The sequence below is a fragment of the Emys orbicularis genome, chromosome 23, assembly GCF_028017835.1.
Source record: "Emys orbicularis isolate rEmyOrb1 chromosome 23, rEmyOrb1.hap1, whole genome shotgun sequence".
Lineage (NCBI taxonomy): Eukaryota > Metazoa > Chordata > Testudines > Emydidae > Emys > Emys orbicularis.
In genome coordinates this window covers 10,984,304-11,002,899 of record NC_088705.1, presented here as the reverse complement: position 1 = coordinate 11,002,899, position 18,596 = coordinate 10,984,304, and the positions used below count along the sequence as shown (strand labels likewise).

The 18,596-nt window shown below is 49.2% G+C and overlaps 1 protein-coding gene across 3 annotated transcripts in view; it reads right to left on the bottom strand.

Annotated features, from left to right (window-relative positions):
• Nucleotides 1-10,379: 10,379 nt before the first annotated feature.
• WDTC1 (WD and tetratricopeptide repeats 1) overlaps nucleotides 10,380-18,596 on the bottom strand; it is a 42,017-nt gene continuing 33,800 nt past the window's right edge. For all 3 annotated transcript variants that reach the window (XM_065421864.1, XM_065421866.1, XM_065421865.1), the window contains 4 exons: nucleotides 17,269-17,504; nucleotides 16,255-16,423; nucleotides 15,323-15,515; nucleotides 10,380-13,597 (listed from right to left, as the gene is read on the bottom strand). In XM_065421864.1, the coding sequence (XP_065277936.1) occupies nucleotides 13,400-13,597; nucleotides 15,323-15,515; nucleotides 16,255-16,423; nucleotides 17,269-17,504 (796 nt within the window). In that variant the 3' untranslated portion in view covers nucleotides 10,380-13,399. The remainder of the gene's footprint in view (nucleotides 13,598-15,322; nucleotides 15,516-16,254; nucleotides 16,424-17,268; nucleotides 17,505-18,596) is intronic.

The following is an 18,596-nucleotide window of genomic DNA, read 5'->3' as shown; positions in this document are numbered from 1 at the left end:
CACCCTGACTCCCGCCCCCCATACACCACCCCCACCCTGCCCCTAACCTCCCATACTGCCCCCCATATACCACCACCCCGGCACCCCGGCCCCACTCTGCCCAAAGCCACCCTGCCCCCCCAACGCCACCCTTCCTTGAGCCTCCCATACCACCCCCCCAGCCCCACTCTGCCCAAAGCCACCTGCCCCTAGCCCCCCAACCCCACCCCCAGCCTCCCATACACCACCCCCACCCCGCCCCTAGCCTCCTATACACCACCACCCCCGGCCCCCCCACGCCACCCTTCCTGTAGCCTCCCATACTACCCCCCCGGGCCCTCCCCCCATACACCACCCCAACCCTGCCCCTAGCCTCCCATACCACCACCCCGGCCCCACTCCGCCCAAAGCCACCCTTCCTCTAGCCTCCCATACACCGGTCCCACTCCGCCCCTAGCCTCCCATACCGCCCCCCATACACCACCCCCCAGCCCCCCTCCGTCCAAAGCCACCCTGACCCCCGCCCCCCATACACAACCCCCACCCCGCCCCTAGCCTCCCATACCACCACCCCGGCCCCACTCCGCCCAAAGCCACCCGCCGCCTCCCATACACCCCTCCCCGGGCCCGCCCCCCATACACTGCCCCAACCCCGCCCCTAGCCTCCCATACCACCACCCCGGCCCTACTCCGCCCAAAACCACCCCCCGCCTCCCATACACCACCCCCACCCCGCCCCTAGCCTCCCATACCATCCCCCATACACCACCACCCCGGCCCCCCGCCTCCCATACCACCCCCCCAGCCCCACTCCGCCCAAAGCCACCCTGCCCCAGCCCCCCAACCCCACCCTCCCATAAAGCCACCCTGCCCCTAGCTCCCCATATACTGCCCCCCTGGCCTCAGCCCCCCATAAAGCCACCCTTCCTCTAGTCTCCCAGACACCCCCAACTCCATCCCCCCAGAGCTACCCTGCCCCTAGCCTCCCATACACCCCCCAACCCCACCTCCGATACACCCCTCCAGCCCCCAAAGCCACCCTTCCTCTAGCCTCCCATACATCCCCCCAGCACTGCCCCCCCATAAAGCCACCCTGCCCCTAGTTCCCCATACACTGCCCCCCCAGCTCCCCAATCGGGCCCTGCCACAGAACTGGGCCCCAAGGTGCACATGGGGCTGCAGATTTCCCCCACCTTGGGGTGTGGGAGCACTGTGTCATCTACATACCTTTGAAGATCTGGGCCTACTTCCTGCCTAAACCCTTTTGAGGATGTGGGTCAGGCCCTTGCGTTTCCTCCAGCCCCTCCTACAGCAGGAGATTGATGGTTTGCAACCTCCCAGAGCGAGACTCGTCCACACAGGTGTCTAGGGTGCTGATTCAAGCCCCTCGCTCCTGGCAGGCCACCTCTTCTAGGTTGTGTCAGCCCATGAGCTGGTGCCTGCTAGTGGCGTCTCCCCCACGTCCTCATCGAATCTTGCATCTTTTCATTGTCACGTTTCCACTGCCAGGTGGGATGAGATCTTTATATGAACCAGCCACACAATGAGCCTGAGCCAAAACTCCAGCTCCAAATGTTCCCTAGACTCTCTACCGGTTCAGATTTAAATGCGAGTTTTGTGACCAGGCCCTTCTCTAGCAGTGCTGAACCATACCTGCCTTTCAAAGGACAGGGACTTTGCTATTTCCCATACCTCTCTTCACCCCAGCTCTGTGGAGAGTCTAGAATAAATAATGAAAAACCAGCCATAAGGATTGTGTGTCATTAAAGGGGTAGTAGCTTGTGCAATGAGCCCATCCTAAAAAACAACAACCAGCCTTATGTTCTTAAAAGCAAATCATTCCCCTACACCTACAAGGCGGTGCAATATTTCTTTGACTGATTTAAGTGCTGATTTATACAGGCTAGATTCCTTGTGGAAAGGAAATGCTACAAATTCATACGAATTGGGAGTTACATCAAAGTCCCTGGCTGGATGACCAAAAAGGGGAATTTCTTCATTTCTTAACAAAGCGCTACCTACAACAGCTTGTGTCTAATGATGCCAAGCTGAAGCAGCAGGAATAGCGATTTATTGTTCATTAGAGCTGCCCCTGAGGGATCATCTCTTTCTTTCTCCTGATAGAAAGGCTGCATCACTGATGTTTTATCTGCATTGTGACAGGCCCACGGAGCTGGCTGGAGCCGGTACAAGCTGTCCCCTCTGCAGGAATGACAGATTTCTCTGCTTTGCCTTCTCTTTGCAAGGTTTCGGAATCCTTCCTTCCAGGGACATGCTGAGAATTTATTCATCCATTGTTGCAGGAGGAGATTTGGTGGGGTTTTTTTTTTTTAATGCCACTATCACAATAGTGCTTTTTATTCCTAGAAAGTTCCCCCCAAATTGGGTGTTGTGTTCTCAGAAGCTGGGAGACCCTTAAATCAAGGCAATGAGACTTGACAGTGATGGATGGCCATAACCTTTACTGATCATGTCAGTATCACTCAGCAGCACGGGCTAAACTCCAGCAGACCTAACCCTCTTTTGCATGCACTAGGCTCAGTGTAAACCCTGGGAATGGGTAGCTGGGTCTTTTCTTTGCTGTTCCAAAGTCCTGGCTGAGAATCTGTAAGGCAAACTTGAGGACATTTATACTGGGTACAAAAGTTAAAAGAAATTAGGACAGATGGGAGAAAGTATAGGAACAACATCAGCACACCTGAGGGAGGAGGGAAACAGGTAACCATCAATCAAGAAGAGAACAGAAAATCAGGTAAAATACAAGAATAACAGTGGGAAGAAATAACACATCCCCGGCCCTTCCATTGTGAATCTGAGCCAAGGATCCTAAAGCATTTTATAAATATTAACTAAGCAAGGTTCAGACACATTCCTGTGAGGTACGGCAGGGATTGGTGCTGTGTTTAGAGTGGTAGTTACAAATCCAGAATCAAATTAGAAAAATAACTGCTTTATTAGGAAGTTGAATTCAACTACATGAGGAAGTTGAAGAAGAAATTTGTTTATTCCCGAGTTCCACCCCCACAACGTTCTCAGCAGGATACTGAGGGATAACGTGCTGTACTAGCCAGAAAATGGGTTAATTACCTCGTCCAAACCACTCTCGTTGGCTCACTGTATCCTGAAAGCAGGACACTTTATCCTAGCTCCTACCAAAAGCTGATGAACTACCTGGATGAGCGTCACATACAGCACACTCCTCTATGTATCCCTGTTATGTTTCTAGAAGTCCTTGGTTCCCCCTTACACCAAGATCTGTGCCTATTTCCCTTCAAGGTTAGAAGATAGCTGTAATACCAGCACCCTGCCACAGCATGTGGGAGCAATGAGTAACGTTTAAAGTGTTGCAGAGTTAGAAGCCAGCTGGTGGAGCTCTGCTAGTAAAAGTCTTGGATTAGTTCCTGTGCCTATATGTCTGGCTTCATTCTGCACAAGGGCTCTAATGCACCAAGAGGTTGCAGTGCAATCCAAAACACTGCATTAATAAAAGGGCTGTTTTGGGGGATGCAGTTTGTTATTAAGAAAGGTTGAGAGTGTTATTCCCAATAGCTAGCAGGGTATAAATTCATAGACCATGGGGCTCATTCTCAAGTAGGAGATCATCTTGTCCTTTATAGCTGATTTTCCCATTTCAGCTCCATGCCTCTGTTTCTGCTGACACGTCTCACTGTTAAACTGAATTAGTAGGACCCTCCTGCCTTAAAGTTAACTGCATTATCTAGAGATTTTTTAGGAGAGAAGTAGCCAGAGAAAATAATGTAGGGTTGTTTATATGTTTTAATGCATTTCAGGCTGGTGGAAGGTTCCCGTTTGAAAACCTTGGTAACTGAGATCCTCTAGCCACAGAGCATATGCAGTATAAAGACCAGCACTGCAAGCTTCCCCCATTCTCCATCAGACTTGATTAAGGGTTTGCCTTGACTAGGATTTAAAGATGTGTTGTGGGAAGATGTCAGCTAACACATTCTGAGAGTCTAGTGCAGACAAGTTTCAGAGTAGCAGCCATGTTAGTCTGTATCCACAAAAAGAACAGGAGTACTTGTGGCACCTTAGAGACTAACAAATCTACCAATGTGATATATGCCATCATGTGCCAGCAATGCCCCTCTGCCATGTACATTGGCCAAACCGGACAGTCTCTACGCAAAAGAATTAATGGACACAAATCTGACATCAGGAATCATAATACTCAAAAACCAGTGGGAGAACACTTTAACCTGTCTGGCCATTCAATGACAGACCTGCGGGTGGCTATCTTACAACAGAAAAACTTCAAAAACAGACTCCAACAAGAGACTGCTGAGCTGGAATTGATATGCAAACTAGACACAATCAACTCAGGATTAAATAAGGACTGGGAATGGCTGAGCCATTACAAACATTGAATCTATCTCCCCTTGTAAGTATTTTCACACTTGCTTCTTATCAAACTGTCTGTACTGAGCTATCTTGATTATCACTTCAAAAGTTTTTTTTCTCTTACTTAATTGGCCTCTCAGAGTTGGTAAGACAACTCCCACCTGTACATGCTCTCTGTATGGGTGTGTATATATATCTCCTCAATATATGTTTCACTCTATATGCATCCGAAGAAGTGGGTTGTAGCCCACGAAAGCTTATGCTCTAATAAATTTGTTAGTCTCTAAGGTGCCACAAGTACTCCTGTTCTTAGTGCAGACAAGACACTGTACATTTTGTGCTAACCAGTCCACTGGAGCCTAGGGTGCAACTCAACCAGCTTAGCATGTCATTGCCTTACCTACACTGAACTGTTAGAACATGGTAGTTAGCACATTAGCTAACATCCTACCTTGAATGCTGGACTAGACAATGCCTTAGAACAACTACCCGTAGGTAAGAGAGCTAAACTCAGTCTATCCAGCTCATTAACTCCTGGACAGCTCTACTAATGTATCCCATAAGGAAGCCAACTGTCCCAATGGCATTTTTGATGTGGAGACTGATCTAGTATGAACTGGGTCAACACCCATCAATCTATTTCCCAGACCACAGAGAAGCCTTCAGATTGTAACACCCTTTTTCCATGCCAGGCTTACATTTTATAACCTGGAGGTAAAGGTTGAGATGTTCTATTACCAAACCTCATGAAGAAAAAGCAAAGGGAGAGTGTTCCTGCTCTAATCAATCTCCCCTCCTAGCAAGCAAGGCCAAGTAAGTTTGTATTTTCACATCCGGAGTGGATGATAAAACACAACACCCTTGAGTGTCTGGTGAAAAGACTTTGCTTTGTTCTAGACAGTTAAAGGATGAATGGTCATTGGCTGCAGCACTTCGCAAGAGCATGAGGGGATGCTGTTAAGATCCGCAAGTTGTCCTCTGCTCTGGCACCACTGCCCACATGAGCTAGAATGCCCATTTCATATTAATCTACAGGTTGGTTATTTGCTTTGTTCTTATTTCAGTTGTTAGTGTTGATAGAGGCTTCCAGCTGCACAGTACGGAGGGCCAGGCTCTCTCTTTAGGCACAGAACAGGAGCGGCCACGGTGGCATCAACAGGCTACGCTTCCCTTGCAGTGTCATTAACGTAGGGCTGAAAGGACTTTGAGAAGTCATCAAGTCCAGCCCCCTGGGCTGAGGCCAGGACCAAGACCATCCCTAGCAGGAGGGTATCCAAGTTGTTGTTAAAAACCTCCCGTGATGGGGATTCTACAATGCCCCTTGGAAGCCTATGCCAATACTTAACTATCCTTAGAGTTAGAACGTTTTTCCTAAATCTCCCTTGCTGCACCTTAAGCCCACTTCTTGTCCTGCCTTCAGTGGGAATGGGGAACAATGGTAGGACCACTTCTAGCAATAGGGAGTTTGGTCGTCAGATAGTCTGGGCCCTTGGCTCCCTGCTGAGCATGCCAACAACCAGCCTTCACTTGCAGTGGTGTGGGTCAAGCAGTCAGAGAACAGTAGGAACCTGATTGTCCTGGGGCAGGATTTGAACTGATAACCCAGAGATACATGTTTCTACTCTAGAGTCCCCTTAATTCCCCTCCCCCCTTTCTAGATGCACAGGAAATAACCTACACCAGCAGCTCACATTTCCTTTTTAGACTCTACAGGAAGGCACCCCTCCTCCCCACAGGTAGAAAGCCATCCATTTGAAGTGGAGGGAGGGGACAGCTGCAGAGATATCAAGTCTTGCCTAGTGACAATTGGTAGATAGGTCAAGCTTTCATTGTTGTCATTCCTCTCCCCCGAATCTGCATAGGATAGGAACGGTCAGCAGGCTGAAATGGTTGCTGTTGGAAAAAGAAGCCGCAAGGAATTCTTCCTTTCAAACTATTTTCTCCATCCTAATTTTATGCGACACAAGAGAGCTGCCAGCATGCTCCATGCATCACCATATGGACGGAACATCAGTCATACACAAGAAGCATTGTGAGAGCAGCACCATATCCTATTACATTTCCCCCCCTCCCACCTTTGTTCTTATGCTGGTGGGTTTACCACCCATGACCCTGGTCTCATGTTCTTAGGAAGTGTTCTGCTGCCTCCTAGGCTAGAACTTACTCATGGAAGTGATCTTTACACACTTGATTGCAGGCTCATCGCTCACCAGGGGCTCCAAGGCCTTTCAGAGAAAGGAACACACCAGGCCTGTCCCTTTTGGGAAGGAAGAGCCCCAGGAGTGCATCAGATTGGATTCATCCAAGCAGGTGGCATTTCTTAATAGACAGGACCCGGCTGCAAGGAATTCAATTGCATCTCTTGCTTACTTCCTTTCAAGCACTGGCTAAGATGTTCATACCAGAGGCTTGAAAGAAGCAGGCATGCAGCCAGCTCTTGTTCATTAAGCAGCCTTCTCTTGAGCCTGGCCTGTTGTGACAGCTGAAGCATTATAGGAGCTGCCAGAAACAAACCACTCAGCAAAAAAAGGCAGAGACGTTGACAAATGAAGCAGCAGCCACACAGGGGCAGCTGATGCTGTGGGCAAGAGACTGGGGAAATGGTTTGGAATGTCAATTAGGCAAAATATGACAGAGGACACTTGAAAAATACTTCCCTTCCCCCTGAAAAGCTATAGTGGGTGGATTTTTTTTTTTTTTTTTTTTAGGGGGCCTGTCTCTTCTGCAATCTGACAGCCTCTAAGCATGAACAGAAATGTCAGATTCGGCGTTCTGGCTGCGGTGATATCAAGCAGGGCCATGCAGCAACAATCAAAAACCCAGACTGCTCCCTCATGCCATCCTTTAACCATGAGGCTTCTCTGGATCAGTGCCATTTCAGAGCTGTACTTTCCCCTCCCTGAAGTTGGTGCTCACCAATCCATGTGTGTGAAAAGAGCTATGTGTTTCCATTGGAGCCACAATGGAGGAGCAAGCCCAGGAAGCCAGATATGGGATCCTGCAACTCTCTCATTCACAGCCACCACTGATTTGTGTGTAGAGACAAACAAACACACACTGAAGAGCCCACAAAAGGGCTCTTCATCCCCATTCTTGGCTGGCGCCGGTGTGGTCCAGAGGCAGCCTCATTTCATGTGACAGTGAGGACTGTAAGCCAGGCCTGTCCTACTCCTGAGGGGACTAGGGTAGGAGCACTAGTTTCAGAAGAGATGTTTCCCTCATCAGAAAGCAGCTTTCTTTGTAGTGTGCTTCCAGTACTTCTTCCCACCTCCTGTTAGAGATGAGAGAGACATCTTAGACCCAGTGACCGGGTGTCACTGCAGGCTTGTTCCCCACGGTGCTAAACCACGAGATTGTAATGTAAATCAAGCAATGAGGCATCACCATTTCTCAGGTGGTGGTGGTGGTGGGGGGGGGGGTTACTTTTGTTCATGGCTGAATTCAGCCCAAGAGCTATTCATCACTTTTCCCTTCCATGGGCTTACAGAGGGCCTGAATTTACCTCTTCAGCATTTCGAGCTACACAACCTAACCTTTCCATTTTCTTAATTTCATCCAACTAGTCTGACCTCTACCATCCCCTTCCCTCTTTACCACCACCTCTGTGCCCACAAATTCAGCCCAAGAGCTGATGCAGTTATTAAAACACACTAATAAGGGGATAGTTGATAGAGAGCATCTGCTGGTGTGATCAACTGGAACAACTGTAGGCCTATTAAGCCTCCTCTGTCAGAGTTACTTTCACCTCTGAAGACACTCTGCCAGAAGAGGCTTAATAGCAGAGACAAAGCAAGGCCTGCATATACCTTTGTGACTGATTCAGAAACACACAGGGTATTTCCTGTGCAGGTGAGTCAGTAAACACTTGATTCCCTCCTCATTGCAAACTACCCTTTTATACAGCTGGGAAGAAAGCAGCATTGAATGAGCAGCGCTAGTCTGAAGATAAAGGGAAGGGATTTTTTGTCTAGTAGCAGGTTGCCAGAGATCAAGGTTCAAGTTATTTTAATAACCTCACATTGAGTAGAGGCTGGTGATTGAGTAACAGCACATTTCTGATAGGTTCAACTGGTTAGCCAGCTAGGAAGCCAGACCCTCTAAGAACTTCTAATTAAGAGTAATACAAAAGAGCTGTATCTTTTAATAACAGGTAAAAGATGTGAAAGGAAAAAAATGAAAGTCAGGTTGTTGGACAGCTATTTCACACCAGGGCTGAGGTCACTGAACAACCCAAGCACCGGATGCCGCAAAGAACTGAACACCCACAACTCTGGTAGAAAGTCATGGATACCACACCCCAGAAAGCTGTAGATTTGCTCACACAGTTTGACATATTTTCCTGTAGGAGCATGGTAGGAAAAAGCCTTGTGACAGAGTCTTCTTGTCCTCAGCAACATCAAAATGGTTTGAATTATTAAACCACACAGGAACATTTATAGCCTGTAAACCAAGACGTACATAGGAAGACACCCCTCCCATTAGTCAGTGATTCAGAAGTCTGCTGGTGAAGGAAGGCACTCTCCAACCCTGGAGACTATCTACATGCTGCATTCCTAGGACATTCCCCCAGGAAAGAAAGCAGGACAGGATTGCTACCATAGTAGTAAGGAGGAGATGAAGTGGCTTTCCTGTATAAGCCAGTTGCTGGGTAAGTGGTGGAAGGCAGCAGGAAAGTTTTCATCCATAACAAACAGGATTGTTGCTGCCACTCGGAATGCAACTGAGCTGTCAGGGCTTTGTCACAGCAGAGGTGGATATTACGAGGACAACATTTCAGATTGCTCACAACATAAGCAGGGGGATTCAGCATGAGACTAGTGGGCCCTTAAGGTGGCAAGGCCTCTGCCTAGGGCAGTTCACAAAGCTCAGCCGGCATTGTCATTCTCAGCCACACTGCACTGAGGTGGTGGCGGTTGCAAGGCAGTGCTGAGAGCAGCAGGTTTAACTAGGTGAGCTCCCCTGAGAGAGTTTTAATGGACTCCACTGGAACACGCTGTTGTTTCTCCCTTTTGGTAATAGGGCCAACTCCATTATTTAGGGCCCAGTGCTTCCACAGCAGACGCGGGGGTAGGAGAATGTCTCGCACGCCTTCAGAGGGAAACAACTTTGCAATGTTCTCTGGAGAGGGCACATTTCTGGCACTGTACCAGCATTAATGCACTAGGTACAAATATTTCTCAAGGTGGCAAATGTGCTTTTACAGGGTGTTTCCCTTGCCAGAAAGCAAAGGCAGCTCAGGTGCAGTGGAAGGAGTCAGGCAGGTGACCCATAACACCTGGATCAGTTGTGCTGTGCAGTGTTTTCTCCTTCAGACACAGGCGGCCATTTAAGAAGAGTTCCATGCTTAAGAGGGGCTATTTTACTAATAGAAAGAGTTCCATTTCCTCCCCAGGGGGAAGTAACAGCTCAGTTCCTTCACAGTCTTCTTTCCGTGGCCCCACAGTAGGGCCCTCCCTCCCCTCCTTGAATTATGCACAAGCCCCAGTGGCCATGGAGCACGTGAGCTCCCCTTTCCCTGGAGATCTCTCTTCTAAAGAGACAACTCAACTAATCACACATCCTTACACAAGGCAATTGCTCTGGCAGGCCACTTTGTCTCCTCCACTAAATCCCCTGGGCAGCCCATCTAGTCCAAACCCCAGCCAAGATATTTTTGACAGAACTTCTGGAGATAAGTGTAGGCAGGAGGTTTCTGTTCCCAAGGTCAGACGCATCCCCCATTCTGCATGAGAGCAACAGCCCTTCCCCCACTACTGGGTCAAATCAAAGTCAGTACTACATCTATGGAGGACTATGAAAATAGTCACTACCAGGAGGTCATCTTAGAAGAGCTTCTTTTATAGACACCCCACACACACTGCACTGAGTTTGCAGAAGCCTGCGCACCCTAAGAAGAAGTGTAATTAATAGTCATCCCTCCAGTCATCTGCTTCTTTCCCCCACCCAGCCAAGCACAGTCAATAGTGGGGGGGGGGAGGGAGAGAGAGAGACAGGGGCAGCACAACAGCACAATCCCCTGAACAAATGACACCAAAGAGAACTAGAACAAAACTGTTTAATTGCTTAACCCTTTCTCTTCCAGGGACCAGAGAAACAGAAATATTCTGCTCCTGTTAATGAGGACAGTAAGGCTTGTGTGTTATCTCTACAGCTGCAGGGGCAGAGGTTGGGAGACTGTCCTCTTTAATATTTAAAAAGCTATGAGTAGTTGTCTTTGCAACATCCAAAGGAATCTCAGAGGCTCTATGGAGATTCCCCACTGCTAAAATACAAAAATAAAGGAGTAATCTCTGCCTATCCTCGGTTAGAAAGAGTTAACCAAAAAATGGAGGGGCTTCTTTTCAAGGGGAAGGGTAGAAGAAAACAGCAGAGGTAAATAAAGCAACATCTCTTCCCCAGTATCTTTTTCCTTCACCAATAAATATGGAATTTCTCATTAACAAGCGGTAAAGCAGACAGAATCTGTCCAAAATGAGGGGGTGGGGCCAGAGGGACTCCTCCCTTCAACCCCACTATTATTTCCTTCTTTTTAATCAAAAGCAGCCATAAAAAAAAAAAAAAAAAAAAAAAGCTATCCACTGCAGAGGCAGGAAGTCTTGTAGCTTTCACACTGCAGCTGGCAGGTAGGAGAGCTACACTGGCGCTCAGAAAAACAGCTGCCATGGCATAAGCTGAATGGAAAGAGAAACCCCAGGAGAGCTTGTGGTTCTGTTCTTTTCAGAGTCTCTAGTCTCAGTAGATTTGAGAGTTAAAAAAAGATATTCCAGAAAAAGCTTGCCAAGTTTAAGGAGAGGGAGGAGAAAGAAAGAGGTGTCTATTGGACAACCTTAGGCAAAAAACTCCAGGCCACTTTAAACAAAAAACCCTAAACAAGTGAGCCATTTTCTGCTGCCAATGGATTTTAAACTACACTGAGCACCTGGGAATTCTGGCACACTGCTGTGGGGAGTAGCCTGTACACAACTAAATGGGCACAACTGTGTGAAGAGTCGCATGTACCACATTGGTGGTACATTAAAAGTTTAACCTGGCAAGAATGGGAAAGGCATAAGCACCCTCCCCCACCAAGAGATGGCCTGTCCCAGGAAAGTCTTGTCTGGATGGAAGAAGAGCTGAGGTTACATTTGCTTGGACTATGAATACCACCTGTCCTAGTCCCGAGGCTCTGAAGAGCACAGGAGCACTCCATCTTCACAGGGTGCATCTCCACATGACCCAGAGCACATCAGGGCTGAGCCTCACCTGGGTAAGATGGAGCAGACATTGGCGCAGCCGGCAGAGACCATATGGTCTCCGCTAGCTCCACCTGCATTGCAGCAGGTGGAAGGTTGAGCATTGCTTGCTAGGGGTCTGCTGAACACTGCAGTGTAGATCCTGTACTACAAAGGGAGCAGGCCCTGGGACACACCACAGACCTCTTTCGATCATACTTGGCTCACCCTTGTTGTACAGCAGGTAGAGTGGGCTGTGGTGGTGGGAGGGAAGCCAGTCACACTGATCAGCCAACACCCAGCCAATCCTCCCTTCAATGTGTGGCAGCGCACAGCCGCCAGAGAAGGAAGGATGGGCCACTCACCCTTCCACAACAGGTACAGGAAGACCAGGGATTCTGCCATGTGGGGAAAACAGCCCTAATGCAGCATGCCCATACACACAACCCCCACACTCCTGGGACCAAGGTTAGCATATTTAGATCCTCAGCAGCAAAAGGTAAAAGAGTGCAAGAAAGCAGTAAGATCTCCAGGGGCTCTTTGGTTTTAGTTGATAGTCATAAAAAACACAGTTCTACTTAGGCTGTAGCACAGTCGTGCAAGATCAATTGGATATTTACTGTTTGGCAAGTGCAAGAGGGGACACAGGGCTGAAAGTTACCTGGGAAAAGAGTGGAAATACAGTGCTATGTTCTAAAGATATGAAACACCAGTCCTGGCTTTGCAGAGAGTTAGCAAGGGAAAAGTGGGGAAAGCAAGGACTGCTCCTGAGAGGATCACTAACCCACAGTACCTCCTCTACTCGCTGCACAAGAGGGAGGTCACCACGGTGATGATGCAGTGAGATATCACCTCAGCTGAGGCCAGGAGTGGAGATTCTGAGTAGCTGACTGCACTAAAATTTCACTTTCTAGAAGCTCAAACTCCAGATGCAATAGTGCATGGCAGTAGCATTCCCAACACCCGGGCATGGGTGCTAGGAAAGGAGAAGGTAAATAGATCTAAAAAGTATTTTGGGTGAAAGAGATGGAAGCTTTGGAAGAGTGCTATTATTAGCCACTTTCCTTGGTAGCTCTGCCCACATTAGTCATCCAAGCCTCATACCCCAGGCCAAGTCTCCTCCTATTACTGCATCTTGACTCTACAGGTTCACAAGCTACACAGAGGAAAATAATGGATATTAAAGCTGGGAAGGCAGTTCCCCCCCTCCAATTGCATGTACTCAATGTCTCCTTTTACTCATCAACTAAGGTAGATGCCCAGAGACAAGGATTGGCCACCACCCATTTTTAAACACAAACAGCCCCTTTCAAGGACCATACGGTAAGAGATGGAGACCAGATGGACGCTAGTGAGATGTTCAGTGGGGCAAAGAGATTTTCCATTATGACCAACAGTCCCAGACCAGGGCCAGCAGTAGAGCAGCTAAGCCAAGCTTCAGAGACCAATATCGCTGCAGTAAAGTCATTCCATAATCCCTGCCCTAGATTTACATTTTATTTGGGACATTAAGAATCCTCTGCAAACGCATGAATGTAGCCAATGCCCCTTCTTCCCGCTCACGCTGGAGGAGGTCACCAGTTTATACTGCTCACAGACAACTCAAAATCCCAGCAGGGACTAAATTCCACTAAAGGCAAAACCCAGACTGCATTGCCATGCTGCTCAGTAGTGTGACGAGGAGGAGGAGGAGAGGTGGCAGCGGTGGTCTAATGAGAAGGCCGCTCCTGCCCCTGCCAGCTTGTCCTACTCTGTGCATAGTGTGAAGCAGTGCAGTCAGAAAGTTTAGAACCAAGGAAACCAGGTTCCCCTTCAACACAACAATTACAGGAAGGACAAGCCGTTCTGCTTTAGCTGGGCCGGCACTGGACCTGCCCCTCTGAGCTGTCTTCATCATCCGAGCCTCCAGCCCCCCCACTGGTCAGTCCTGTGATACGGTAGCCCATGTTCAGCAACATCACCTCCAGGGGGTCTGCGTTCATTCGTCTCTGGTTAGCTTGGGAAGCGCCTTCCATGTCTTCCACCACACGCCCATTGAGGGTTTCACTCTGCAAACAAGAAAGGAGACCGCTTTGGGAGGGCAGTCGCACGAGGGGGCACTAGAACTGTGATTTTTTTTGCTCACCAGAGAGGGACGCATCGTCTCTACCACTCCCTTCTGGAGCCTTAAGCTCAGGTTTTTTGGACTGAAGATTGGGTGAGAGTCATGTCCTACGGCACCACAGACTTGCGGGCTGGCCCACTCCCTAACGGGTGTATGTTCACATTACAAGCCCAACAGCACGATGCTACTAGGCATCCTCTAGTCTGTAGGCCTGTGCTGGGGGAAGATTGGATTGAACTAGGATTTCAGCAGGGGTTGGATACAGTGGCTTAATGACCAAGCCGCTGGCCATCTTGAAAAGAATTCTTTGCCCAGCTGCCTGCCCGTAGTTCTGCCGCACTGCCTGCTGGCCCTCCAATTGGCTGTGCAAGCTGGGGCATCTGAGACTCACAGTTCAGGCAAGATGCACCACGCAGCTGTGCAGCACAGAGCTGCAGTGGGTTTTTTTTTATTTGAGAAGGGGTGAGAAAGAGGAGAAAAGCAAAGGCTGAGGTGCCCATTGTGACAAAGTTCCCTCTAAGCTGCGCGGCCACGCAACCACCTATTAAGTGCCGCTCAAGCTGCGGCTGGGGGAGAGGCGCCCCAACCCAGCTCCAGCCCTGCCGTGGCCAGGGGAGAGGTGCTCCTCCTCCGGCCCCAACCCAGCTCCAGCCCTGCCGTGGCCAGGGGAGCGGTGCTCCTCCTCCGGCCCCAACCCAGCTCCAGCCCTGCCGTGGCCAGGGGAGCGGTGCTCCTCCTCCGGCCCCAACCCAGCTCCAGCCCTGCCGTGGCCAGGGGAGCGGTACTCCTCCCATACTCCAATCCCCTCATCCCCACCCCTGCCACATGAATTTTGTTATGTGCACCAATATGGAGGTGATGTGTCACACATCACCTCCATATTGGTGCACATAACATTCATTCTGCACATGGCTGGGAAAAATTAGAGGGAATGCTGCAAGTGCCCCCTCCCCTCCTGGGCAATCCCCTGACACCACCCTTCCTTTGGAAGGATTAAGAAAGGAGGCTTGGTTTAAAAAAATAAAATAAAATAAAAAAAAGCCATCCCACGAGTGCTGAAAAAGCAAGACTTGTCCCACGTCAGGAGAGGTGCACTGGCGAAGTCTGGCAAAAAGGAGGCAGGAACCCTTGGAGAGCAGAGCCTGTATTATGCTATGCCTGGTTCTAGTTAGACCTCAGCCTCACTTATGAGCAAAGGCATCTTCCCTCTGTTCCAAGCCTCCCTCCAATACCAGGCCTTCCCCAACTCCCCAGCCTCTTGCGTGATTAGCCATACCTGGCCTGGCTCAGAAGAGGTCGTCCACAGCCTAACCTGGAGCTCAGAGGAGGACATTTGAAAACAGGTGCTTTGGCAAGAAGTCGAAAGTTTGTTCTACCTGGGCATCTTTTCACTACTCTGCTACACACATTTACTCTCAGAGGAATACTGACAGCTGCCAGTGTCATCCATCCTTCTGCAAACTGGAACAGTGAGGCAGGCACAGAGTGAGCCAATGGCAAAGCCAGGAACAAAACCCAGAAATCTCACTCTGAATCCACCCAACTATCCCAGCACCCTGTAATCAGTCTTCATCTTCTGCTTGCATGAGGACAATGGCTTCTGGCCTGGAGTCCTAAAGCCCATCATCCAGGACCTACCTCTTTAGAGATGCTCTGTTACTGCTCTTACCTCTGGCCTCGGATTCCAGAGCCGTACAACTGGATCAATGCCGCTGGTGGCCAGGAAGCAGTAACTCGGGTGGGGCTGGAGACAGTTCACAATAGACTCATCCCCCTGCAGCACCCGCACCAGGTTGGTAGTTTCTTTCTCCCAGATGAAGAAAGACCCGTCGTCTGAGCCGCTGACTATGTACTGTGCATTGCTAGGAAGGGAAGAACAAAGCGCTCTGTTGAGATTACAGGGTAGTTAGAGAAGCCAGCAGTCATACCTTGAAGGAGAGGGTGGAGGAGGGCTCTGTACTCTATTACACTGCACGCTCATTGAAGAGGTGGCTATTCTAATGGGTTTGAAGGATGAAGGTGGGAGCAGGTAAGTCCATTAGGCTGAGAGGTAGGGAAGCCACTGCCTGGTTAGCCTTATTCCCACCTACACACAAGACTAGCTCAGGGAATCAGCTAGTGACAAGATCCAGCACTTGGGTGTCACCATGCACTTAAAGGCTCATCAGCATCTTTCTCAGCACTATACCGAGCAGAGAAATCGCACAAAACCAGACAGACCTCCAGCACCTCCAGATTCAGATAGCATTGTCCCAGCGCCCAAAGGAAAGGGACATTTCTAGATCGCAACAAAGGTAGTCTTCTGTGTCATTTCCCTCTGTCCTCAGAACTCAAATGGTTGGGGACGAAGTTCTGGAGTACTGAAAGGTTGTGATGAACAGTCATCTGTATGCTGACCTACCATTTAACCAGCGATCCATGGAGGAATGCCACTTCTGCTGTTCCTGCAGTGGTCAAAAATCCCCGCAGACCAGAAGCAACAATATCTTCTCATTGCCACCCATGCTAGGGCTGCACGTCGTGACATAGCCACTGGACAGCAGCACTCTGCTGTTCCATGCAACTGAAATCCTGCACCTTTACCATGCAAGGTCAACATACCTGCCAAAGAAGTTGGCCTCCTTGATGTCTGTGGTGGTGTTACAGTGGCCACAGTACCGGAATTTGTAGTCGTAGCTGCGTTCCCTCAGCACCATCTCATCATCCGAGATGGAGTCTTTGCGCCCAGTTGCTCGCAGCCGAATTGGCCCGCCCCCTTTCTTGTCTTCAGCTGGAAGGATAAAGAGTACAGAGATATTTTCCTCCTCACACATCACATGCTGGAGCAGAGAATTCTCCAACAAGTTTAGTACTTGCGAGAGGAACTCCGCTGACAGCTCTAGTTGAGAGCGAAGGCCAGTTTATCCAGAGGACAGGTACTTAGAGTGCACGCTTCCTTCTCGCTGTCCCACCTCTGTACCTCAACCCTCTTCTTGCAATACCAACCCTAGAGCTCATGTGCAGCTTAAGACCAAAAGTGATTATAACTCTTCAGATCAAGCTCAATCCAATTTTTGAGGACAGATGTCCATCTCATAACTACCCCCATTGGTTGGGGTAGCCTCCAAAAACCAAGGATCAAATAAACCATTGGGGGAGATTTTCCCTTGAGGTGCCTTCTGGCCAAGAGGTGAAGGATACTGGCAGGAAGCTTGCACTGAAGCTGCCCATACTGTACCTGTTCTGTGGCACAAGGACCTTCCTCCAGAGCTGTGAATCCAACACTTTATATAAGCACCAATTCATTCTTTGGGACCCTCCCCCTGCAACCTGTAGTCTCAGGAGCACAACCTTCAGGAACCTCCCTTTTAAAAGGAAAGGGATAATTTTCAGCAAGAAGGGACAGACCATAAAATACTACAGAACTTGGAGTTCTCCGTAAACAACCAAGTAACAGCTGCAAGTCACAAGATAGCTGGTGCAGTAATGGAGACAGCTTTCAGCCAGATCAAACCAATCTATGGACAAACTGCAGCTCAGTGAGCCTCACTTTATAGCAGGGCTGTAATTTAGGTCAAGACTTTCTTCCTGAGTTATACTGGAATCCAACCCAAAGGGCTGAGCATTGGCACCCACCGTTATCACTTTTAGAGAAGAGGGCTGCATTGATGTCTCGATCCAGTGCATCACAAGCGCTGCTATGCGCCTGTTCCGGGAACTTCCCTTTGAAGTCATCCAGACACTCTAGTGCTTCTGCCACATACTTCAGTTCAAAGAGACAGCGGGCCAGGCGGAAGTGGGCTTTCAGGTGGCCTGGGTTCAGGGAGATGGCCTTCAAGCAGTCTCTTAAAGCATCATAGTGATCCCCATCCCTGCAGAGAGAAGAACAGACCCTGAAGGGACCTAAATATCCACTACCCTCTTCCAGGCAACACAAGAGCTTGTCATCTATTTCTCAGCTCTCCCTGTACCCGTGGGCTTCCCAAGTATCTCCAACAGCACTTCCTTTCTCACAAGAGCTCTCATTTCATCTCCCAGCGGCTCAGCTCACAGAACTAGGTCTCCGTGCAGAAGAGGGATCACCTCCTGTTTGAAGACCAGGTCTCTGCCTCCCACCCTAGAGTGGCTGCACAATAGTTTCCTGTGCTACTATTTTAAGTCCTACAGATCAAGTCTCATTGCTGCAAGCTAGTCCGTGGTGGGGCTCCCCCATCCCCGAAGGAGCAAGTCCCCAGGCCAAGCCTACAGAAAGGAGCCCTAGGGCACAGATACCTTTCCACGAGCACAGTAGCTCAAGTGTTCCCTCTTGTGGGGAAAACGGTGTCGCAGCACATTTCCCTTTCCAAGGGCCAAGTTAGATGCCCAGCAGGGGGATATAAAACCATCAGGATTTTATATTCCTGATGGACATTTATCTCCAAAGTGGCATTCTCCTCCTGCAATTCATGTTCATCCTGTTGTTTTTAAATGTCTTCTGTAACCGATTGGTACCTATTGAGCCAAATCATAACATCCAACTGGTTACCTTTAAAAATATTTAGGCTAAGCATGCTTAATTGCCCTATACCCAAGGTTATAGGAGAAAGTGGAGGACAATGCCAACCTGTCTCAGCATGCATCCCAGAAGCAGAAGAAACATGACAAACCTTTCACTTTGGTATTTAGTTATATTAGATGTGGGCTGAAGGAGGGGATGGAAGCCAGGGTTTTGATTGGGCTGGCGGGCAGCAGTATTAGCTACTCTCCCAAGCTGCCCTCCTGTGCCAGTCTCAGAATTTTTAAAAATAAAGTCTAAGGGATTTTCTTCACGTACAGCGCTACAGCGGCACAGCTGCAGCGCTTTAGTGGAGATGCTCCTAAGCCAATGGGAGAGCTTCTCCGGTTGGTTGTTAATCCACCTCTCTGAGAGGCAGTAGATAGGTCAGTGGGAGAAGCTCTCCTGCAGACAGACAGCTTATCTACGC